Genomic DNA, 10,140 nt, shown 5'->3' with positions numbered 1-10,140 from the left:
GATGCGTCAAAAGAACCCACAGAAAGTGGAAAGTCTATCATAGGGACACTGATATATGTCATTGATACATGATACAGTGACATTATTTTTCATTATTAAAATCAAACTTTAACATTTTTGCACATCAATACAAAAAAGAATATCTTTTTATTTAATATTTAGAACAAAATCAGGGAAATTTTGTTATATTTAACAGGAATATTAGAGTGTTTTTCATGAGTGACACAATTTGTCTCAAATTTGTGGAATCACCCAGCTAAATCATCTGTATCCATGCAATCCCCTCATTTCAAGTCCTCGGGATTCATGGAAAATTCCAGATTTAATAAATGTACCTTTACCTTCAAACAGTAGCTCGATCTTAGCTCATGTAAACAAACATCAGGGCTACTAGGTCTTTGTACCTCCCTTGTGTCCGATCACTCCCGTTAATAGGGATGTACTATTGAGCGGCAAATTTGAAGTCATAAAAAGCAGCACAATTTTACAAGTATTACTTAGAGAACGAGACGGGTTCTGTATCGTAGATACAAATTTGGGGTTGGATACGAGTGCGCAGCACGAGTCTCCACCCCCAAATTTGTATCTACGATGCAGAACCTGTCGAGTTCTCTAAATGATTTGTGACACGATCAATCAAAAATAGCTCCGCCAACTTTATAACTTTGCAGCATCCAAACTTCCGCCAGAGTTCTGTAGATGAGGCCCCGACGGGGAGTACGCATCCGCAGTATATATATTTCCACGGAAAACGTAAAATTCGGTCAGATTAGTTTTGACAATTTAACGGGGTAGACGTAATCGAGTGATAGTCAGTCTTAATGGATAAATTGGAGGATTTAACCGTCATTGTTGTTATTGTAGATGGAGATTTATCATAATATATTTCAGGGGTCTTAAAATCCCGGTTTAACTAGATTAACAAAAACAGGATTTACAGAAAATTCTTCGATGGACTTTGATGTCACGGATTTTATTTTCAAATTGGATTGCGACATTGAAAACGAAATGAAAGAGATGTGTGGCTGTCGTCAGCGAGAAGAATTTTAAAAAATAAAAACGCGGAAAAAATGGACTTGAATGATTTTGCACGAGGAGAGTGGATGTTTTCCGTTATTGCGAATTTTCCGTTTCGTTTGGATCGAAATTACGTACTGAGGATGTTTTTCGTTATTGCGCATTTTCCTTTTACTTTGGATCGAAATTACGTGTAGATTCTGTGTGGAATAAGTTTTTAAAAAGTGATTGCCGAGAAATTTTGACATTTTACATTGTCAGGAAAATACTGGGTATTCAATATTTCTTCAAAATTATAATAGGAAAACATAAGCATTTACTATTTGTACGTGCTTTTGCTAAATTGAATCAGATTTATTTTTAGACCCTGCTGTATTTTAGATACAGAATAGTTGGCAAATACAATACTGTATATATACAGGGCTAATACAGAACGAAAAGTAGCTCCGCCCACCACAGTCCCGTTCTGTATTGCTAATACAGAACAGTAAACTTCAAAGAAAAACACCGCTATCGTGTCACAACCACAATTGTTCAACGAGTAAAATAAGTTCCAATTATTTGAAGTTTCCGTTTTTAACTTCGCCTTTGGTATACAGATTTATCATAAGAATATCTAGGTAAAGTTCTGTTTGGGTAAAATCTAGCAGTGTTTGACAGAGTTATGCACTAGATCCAGAAGGGAGGGGGGGGGGGGCTTATGCGTTTCACAAACATCTCTTATATTAATATAGATTGCTGGCTTGGATGGAAAGAATTTCATGGTCATTGCTACCGTCTCTTTACAACTAAAAAGAAATGGAGTGATGCACAGGTAAGTACATGTATATGTAGTATAAAGTGCGAAAGAAAACTAATAATAACACCCCCTTTTTATTTTCCCAGACTATATTACAAAAACCAATAAACAGACATGAAGTACTTTGTATAATTTTTGTTAACTTTCTGGTTTAGTTTTTCAATAACAAGTTCTCTCTACAAAGTTGATTCAAGACTCTTTAAAACCCTTTATATACTTTTAATTTCAGTTGGAATACCAAACACACAATGGGTACCTTCTGGAAGTAGAATCTGCTGACGAGAATTTATGGGTGGAAAAAAAATTCATCAAACCTGCTGGTATGTGTCAACATACTTCATAAATTCAATTATCAATTAAAGTTTCATAGATTTGCTACTTTACAATGCGATTCGGTGGATGGCATGGTTCTTAATACATGGCAGTGCAAATTCGAGCCGGTGAAAATGAATGAAAGAACGGATTTTTCTAGCTTTATTTGAGGGTCTGAATGAAATGGAAATTTTCCTGAGATGTTTTGTATATCAGTTTGTGATTATAATTAACTACTTATTCATGGTAAGCTATCTAACTTCGTTATTCTTAAGAATGTCTTGAGAATGGATGTGAAAGATATAAAGTGAATTATCCCTCTGCTCCTTATTACACCATTAAAAAAAATCCCGAAAGTGATTTTTATAAACAACATCAGCATAAAATTCAAATGGAAAATAGTCGGAAAATGAGGCGCTGCTTACTTTTTTCTGAAATGAATCTTTAGGAAAATTATTTGGAAATGTAAATATATTGTTATAGTTCAATTGTCATCTAACCTTGGACTTGCAGTAAGGCGTGTCATTTCTTTTATTAACAATGGACATTTGTATAAATTTACGTTGTAAGTGAGCCCTACAACAAGTTTTTAATGATCTATTAAACAGAAACATTGTCTTCTTAGTTGTAGACAGATTTTTTTCTACAGTTGTTACACCCTTTTTATCATACATGTATAACATTGTATATGAAGAAGGAGCCCAAAAAAGGAAAGAAAGAAAAAGGGGTGACATTGTGTGTGTCATCTAATTAGCGTCTATGAAATTGCAAATAGATTCCCATTGGTTAAGAAATTCATAACATCTTGAACTTTCAATTGTTGTTGCCAACGATGAGACGATTTAAGCCCAATCTCTTTGCCATACGAGACATTGTTATTGGCCATTTGCTACACTCTTTGAAATTCGACCGAATTCTATCCCATGTAAATTTCAACAGCGCATGAAAGATGTGTGAATATGTAACGTCGAGAATGCCACGCCTAACCGGCAGACCGAGGTTAACTGAGAATTGTTCTATTTACATTTTCCAAATATTCTCCTAAAGATTCTTTGCATTTTAGGAGACTTTTCATTTTTTCATTAACTACCATGGATGAGCATGAATATCTCCATTGTTACGTCATAATACCGTACTTAACGTCCAAACTATAGTGCATACTATTTTGCTTAAAAAATGACAGTTGAATGGCGTAGTGTGATACAAATCATCAGAAAATAATGTTAGTACATGAAATACACGTAATTTTTGAAAATATATAAGGTACGTGAACTACAACGCGTCACACCGGCATATTTATCATGAAGTGTTAACGCGCTTCAAGAAATATGCCAGCGTGAAGCGTCTTAGTTCATAATCTCATGAATCTTCAAAAGTTAAATTCATGATCTCAAATGATTTTGTTGTTTAATATCCTTCCATGAGAATTTTTCACTCACAGAGAGACGCCACCACTTGACGATGAAAAGATACAATTTTGGTCCTTTACCAGGCACTGACAGCCATTGAATAGTAAGGGATCAACTACTGAAAAGTTTATATCCGAAGGAGTCCTACAATGGGATTTGACCTTAACATCCAAACTAAACTTTTAGATTTTTTCACTTTCATTTAGAATTATTCACTTAGCCTGAATTAATCTTTTGTGATTGCAGAGCTGTGTGAGAAGAAATGGCACTGTTCTGTGTGGATGGGCGGGCGGATTGATACTACCGACGGTGTGTACTATTGGAATCATTCTGCAGATTCTTTTATCTTTACCAATTGGGATCTCTATCAACCGTCAGGCGGGACACAGAGCTGTGCCAGTATGTGGGTGGGGGGAAAGTGGGATGATTCAGCCTGTGAGGCGGCGTTTGAATTTATCTGTGAAAAGGATCTGCCTTAAGGTACTCAAATCTTCAGCCATGAAGGATAACTTTAATATTTAATTTAATTTAAAAATTCTCAAAAGGAAGCTTAAAAAATAGACTTTTATACATACGACAAGGGAGTATAGTGTCTATTTATATATTGTGTTTTTATTTATGATTTATTGAATTCATTAGAGTGTGTAAACCAAAATCTCGGTGCATATGATGTTACATCCACATCCTTTTCTCTGTATTTAAAAAAAAAATATTTCTCCTTTCAATTACATGTATGCTATAAGTATTTTCTTTAATGTTCTTTATGTATTGAAAGATTTAATTTGTATGATCATAAAATCTGCGAAAGAGGGAAATAAAGATGAATGAATGAAAAGCAAATTGTAATGTTTTGGTATAGATTAATTTACTCAGTTGCAGGACAGTACTCGAGTTAAGATACTGCGGCGGATCATATTATTATAAACAAAATGGCGTCGTCGCATTATTAGCAACATACTGATCCGGTAAATAATAATAAAAAAAAAAACGATTTCCACATTATACACAGATTGGTATAAATGAAACTTACCTAAAATTTTGTGGCATACCCCCTTGATCTAATAATCGTGATCATTCGTTGTGAAAGTGATCTGTAAAGGTTCCGTATATAATGAATGGGGATTGTAGTCGATACTCTCCGAATTTCTGAGTTGGTAATTCTGTTTGCACATTTTCTAAGCTGATTATTCAACAAAAACGAACAGTTTTCAATTATGTTAGCATCCGGTGATTGGGAAAGCCACAACATTGCTCGAATATTATTTTCAATTTTGTAATTTACCACAATCCTTGCGCGATGAACTGGCGCATTGTCGCCTTGAAAAATAAAGTCATTCTGTGGAAATGCTGGGCAACAACTGGCCACAGTACATTATCAATTATTTCCCTGTACTTTTCAGAATTGTTTTTGGTAAGATTTCATTTGTCATACCGGCGTACGCCGGAAATAAAGATGAATTGAAAAGCTTTGTAATGGCCTGTTACTTCATTTGACCGGGGAAGGTTCGCCGGCGTACGCCGAATGCGCCGGTCTGAAATGACCGGCGAGGAAATCGACGGTTTTAGAACGTGGCGGGAGAGAAAACAATTGTGAAAATGCAGATTCTTTTTACCAAATCGACAAGTTCTTTATTTGTTTGCATATTTTGAGCAAATCTCGATTCATATATTTAAAATATGTTTTTATTTTCTGAAAAATAAAATTTTTAATTAGGTCCATGGATTGAATTTCAAATTATTCTACTAAGACATAATGTAAAGAGTGAAAAAGCTTAATTAATTGATTATCATTTCGCGTAATTATTCATTTTTTAAAAATGTTTTTGCCGGTTTACTTCATTTGCATCTTAGCCGTTTTACTGGCGGTCATATGAAGTCATTCTGTGGAAATGCTGGGCAACAACTGCCGATCAGTGACAAATGAAATTGGCCCACTGCCATTGACAACTGTCAGAGTACCTGGTCCATCCCAGCAGATACACCCCAAATTATTAGACTAACCCTTGCGCCACGACCGGGACTGACTAATGCATTGCGGCATCCACTGCTCTCAGGGTCTCCGCCACACATATACACGATTATTTCCAATAATCTCCAATAATCACTTTATATTCAGTGTGCGAAATTAACAGAGAGAATGAAATAGCCCACAGGGCTACCTTAATTTGATATGGGATAGACCTATGAGAATTGGAATGGTTCACAAATATTGACACGTGTTTATTTAGACAAATTTTTATTCATATTCATACTCTATTTTATACTCAGTTATCTTTTTAACATTTTCATTAAATTCTTGTTCACAATCTTCATCTGATTCACAGTCACTTTCTTACTCATAACAGTCATTCTCTTGTTCCTCTCCCTTCTGTTCTCTCTCTCTGTCTCAGTCACAATGTCCCCTACAGGCCCTTTCTCCTGTCTTCTCCCACTTTCCTCTCCCCTCTGTTCTCTCTCAGTCTCATTCACACTGTCCACTTTACCATGCTCTTTCTCTCTTTCATCTTTTTCATTTGACTGCTTTTCTTTATTCAATCTCTTGAAATTTGGTCTTCTACTTCTTCCTGATGGAGTTACCTCTAAAAGTTTATTTAAATTGTGAAATGTGTCTATTTAGTTTCATTTTAAAGCAACGACTGGTGTATGAATTACAAGAAAGTAATAGTTTGAGACTTACTAGCCAGTTGGAGATTGCTTCGTTTGATTAATGTTTCCACAGAGCCAAAATGAATTTGAACTACCTTATATATATTGGATTCTGAAACTTCATAAGAATCCTTACAAACAAAGATACATTGCAGGTTCTAGTAAATGTTCAACCAAGCCTCTTTCGTTACTTCTCACTAAAATATTGACAGTAGTGAAGGAAAAACTTCAAGAGTACTGTGCAACTATATATTCAAGAAGTGGTGTAAATCAGATGTGGATACTTAAAAATTCTAAAGAACTTTTGGACAATTTGAAATCACAAGACTTTGCAAAAATCAACAGCTTAAAAACTTACGACTTTTCAACTTTATACACAACAATTCCCTATGACAAATTAAAATACAGGCGTTTTGATATCATTGACAGCTGCTTCTTCAACAAAAATGGAACTTGTAAATTTACTTACCTCGTCATTGGTCATTTGAAAAATTATTTTGTTAAAACAGATTCTGATTGCACACATAAGTACTCTGAAGTTGACATCAAGAAGATGCTTGAGTTTCTGATTGACAATATCTATGTGGTTTTTGGAGATCAGGTATTCCAAAAATCTATTGGAATTCCCATGGGTACAAATTGCGCTCCGTTATTAGCAGACTTATTTTTATATTCATATGAAGCAGAATTTATGCAAAATCTTATGTGTGAAAAGAAGAAAACACTTGCTGTGTCCTTCAACTTAACATTTAGATATATCGACGACGTATTGTCAATTAATAATGATAATTTCCATTCCTACGTCGATACGATATATCCTGGTGAGCTTGAGATAAAAGATACCACAGAGTCCTACACCTCTGCTTCATACTTGGATATTTTACTTGAAAAAGACATTAATGGTAATCTAACAACCAAGCTATATGATAAACGTGATGACTTTAACTTTTCTATCGTCAACTTCCCTTACTTATGCAGCAATATACCTTCATTACCTGCATACGGAGTATATATATCTAAGTTGATTCGATACCCAAGAGCGTGCTCTACGTATGAACAATTTCTTAAACGAGGTAAATAATGGACAAGCAAGTTGATGAAAACGATAATGTTTGCTAGACACTTTAGAATACATGGATGAAAATCTTAAATTATTTTTCGGGAACAAGTACTGATTAATTGTTTAAATTTACTTCGTGTTCATCAGACGTTATTTTCACTTTAACGTCAACAATTTCTTCTTCCAATAAAAAGAAAATGCCAATCACCAAATTTTCAATGAAAGCGACATCATAAAAGACGTTTATTTCGATGGATCTTACCTTTATTCTTAACACAGAGTTTGTCAACAAAAAGTGTTACGTATAAATGTGATATAAAGGAATGTTCCTGTGAAATTTCTAAAATTTCTGACGGAAAAACATCTGTAGAATGTATTTCTCTGTTACAACAGGACAAGTCGATGTAATTCCTTAATATTATGGTACGTCAATGGGTAGCTACCTTTGGAATAAATTTAATTTTTAGTACAATATTATTTTCGAGAAAGAACCTTTTATTTTCATATCAAACATTATAAACATATTCATGATCAGAACTATTCTAATTTAAAAAAAGATTAAAATATAATATCTCGCTAGTAGCAATTCCTGACATTACGCCATGAGTAAATATATTTTTTAAATATATTAAATAAAGATGAGCTAGAGAGAGTACAATGAAACATACGGAGAAAACGAACATATTCAAGATCAAAAGTCACTGCATATAGCCCTAACTTCAAGGGTACTTGCGTGACATTTGTCGCTAGAAAAATGATCAAATTGTGTAGAAAGAATTTTGTTGAATATATTCATAACTTTGACGACATTCCACGAACAATGAATATTTATCAGTCAGCATTAAAAAGAAAACATCAATTTTAAAATTAAAGATGAGATGTCTGTCTTTCTATTATTCCGTGTTTTAATAGGAACGTGCCGTTCTTGAATTGCTCGTCATTTACTTCGTTAATTAATCATTTTTCCAGCCTTTTTTTTCTTGTATCTCTATTTGAATAAAAAGATAAATTTGATTCGTCGTTCAATTGTAATGCAAAGGTTCTAAAGCTATAAAACTACAAAAACGAGAGATCATTTGCATGAAAAGAGAATGACTAACGTATCCAACGATTGGTAAGCAGTTTTTGCCTGACTTTGTTTCGGGAAATTTTTCATTCACTTAGGAACTCGAGACATTGCGGCTCGAGCGCTATTAATATAAACAAATTTCGGCACTTAAGGACAGAGGGTTCAAACAGAACATGGATGCCTGGATTGCTTTATATTTCCGGGCCTATTTTTGTTGCAAATGATACAGCTAATAAATGTCCAAAATATTAGGAAATTGTATATCCTCTATGATGTTCAAAATTTCTTCCTTTGTGTAGCCATTTTTTTTAGAAAAAAAATTGTCACTTTAATTTTCATTTTGAATGAAAAATTAAAAGGTACGCGGTTAAACTTGTCCAATATATCCAATAAAACCTGACTCAGGTGATTATTTTCAATTTTTATTACAAATATGTGTTTGTATTGTAACGTTTTTACAAAGAACAAATGATTATCTATTTGGTCCGCTTAGGATTCCTTCCTAAGAATCACGTTTATAATATAAATCAAACAAACTTCAATAACAATGGCGAACAACTGACTGAATTCACTATATATATATTTTTCCTAGGTCCTATCTGGATAATGATTAGAAAACTAACTATAAAACAAACTATAACAACAGAATAACTAACAATCAAGCAAATAATCAAATATAATATTAACCTATCTCTGTAGTTGCAGACTGAGTGGTATAACGAACAATTCTGTTGTTTCCCGACACAGTCTGCAACTACCCTAAAACACACCCTAGCAATTATAAGTCACAGAGACACCTTTATTAAAAGTCACCAAGACACAATATAATTAAGTCACCAAGACACTATATAAACTAAGTCACCAAGACACTAGTCACTGAGACACTGATAAGGAACTAGGTTCCTGAGCTGAGTGGTTTAACAAACAATTCTGTTGTTTCCCGACACAGCCCAAGCATCTAGCCCGAGAGGTGTTAATCAAGCGATGAGTTACCACCAAGTAAGCGATTGCTTCTTGGGTGTTTATATTTATACCTTTTTAATTCCTAGTGATTGGTTGATGATTCTGAAACTCTGATTGGCTATAATGTAAACGTTGATTGATTAATTATCAAATGATATGATTCGACGATTTCAAAGGCATTTAAATCCACTATTATTATTCTATCATTACAGTATTATCTGTCCTCAGAGCTGAACACGATGAGTAAAAGGGATTTGTACGTCATATTCTATCGTTCACTTGCTATATCTGAGGGTCCCTATACAAGTCCGCTCAATTAGACACTTTCATTATAATCAGTTGTCACCGTTGTAGACAAAATTATGATTCACAACACTCGGTAGCGAAAAAACAACTTTGTATAGTTACAGGGGGGCAAATGAGTTGAATATTAAAGACACTTACAACAGTTGTACAGTTCAGTGCTGGAACAAAGAACTAACATTAAAAGAATATTTATCTTAACAACATCTCCTTAGATACGGAAACTCCAATTATAGATTCAAAACCTAAAACGGGTCCCTAAGTTCCCAAATGAGAATCGAAATTAAATTGAAAGTTCCAACCCATACTCGAGAAATTTCATTTTTATGAAAATCACCGGCAGTCATTAAAGAATACTTGTTTTGTTTAGAATGTATTTACTTTCACATGTGTTATGTCCCTCTTCGAAGAATGGAGGGCATATTGCGTTGCTGCTGCTGTCGGTACATTAACAGTTTCCGTTTATTTTCTTCGCACAAGTTGCACTTAAAGAAATGAAATTAGGTATATGTATATATTGTTATCTTAAGAATAACTAGACTGTGTACGGAGATAGGGCGGT

General features: G+C 34.1%; 1 protein-coding gene across 1 annotated transcript; it reads left to right on the top strand.

Moving 5' to 3' along the window:
• The first annotated feature begins 1,717 nt into the window (after positions 1 to 1,717).
• Positions 1,718 to 4,016, top strand: LOC134265201 (perlucin-like protein). Its single transcript, XM_062747453.1, has 3 exons — positions 1,718 to 1,831; positions 2,046 to 2,136; positions 3,784 to 4,016. Exons 1-3 carry the CDS (start codon positions 1,718 to 1,720, stop codon positions 4,014 to 4,016), a joined length of 438 nt encoding a protein of 145 aa, XP_062603437.1.
• The last annotated feature ends 6,124 nt before the right edge of the window (positions 4,017 to 10,140 follow it).

This window comes from Saccostrea cucullata, unplaced genomic scaffold, assembly GCF_032062105.1.
Source record: "Saccostrea cucullata isolate Sc308-1 unplaced genomic scaffold, CSIRO_AGI_Scuc_v1 ctg3143, whole genome shotgun sequence".
NCBI lineage: Eukaryota > Metazoa > Mollusca > Bivalvia > Ostreida > Ostreidae > Saccostrea > Saccostrea cuccullata.
This window is presented reverse-complemented; position numbering and strand designations above follow the sequence as displayed.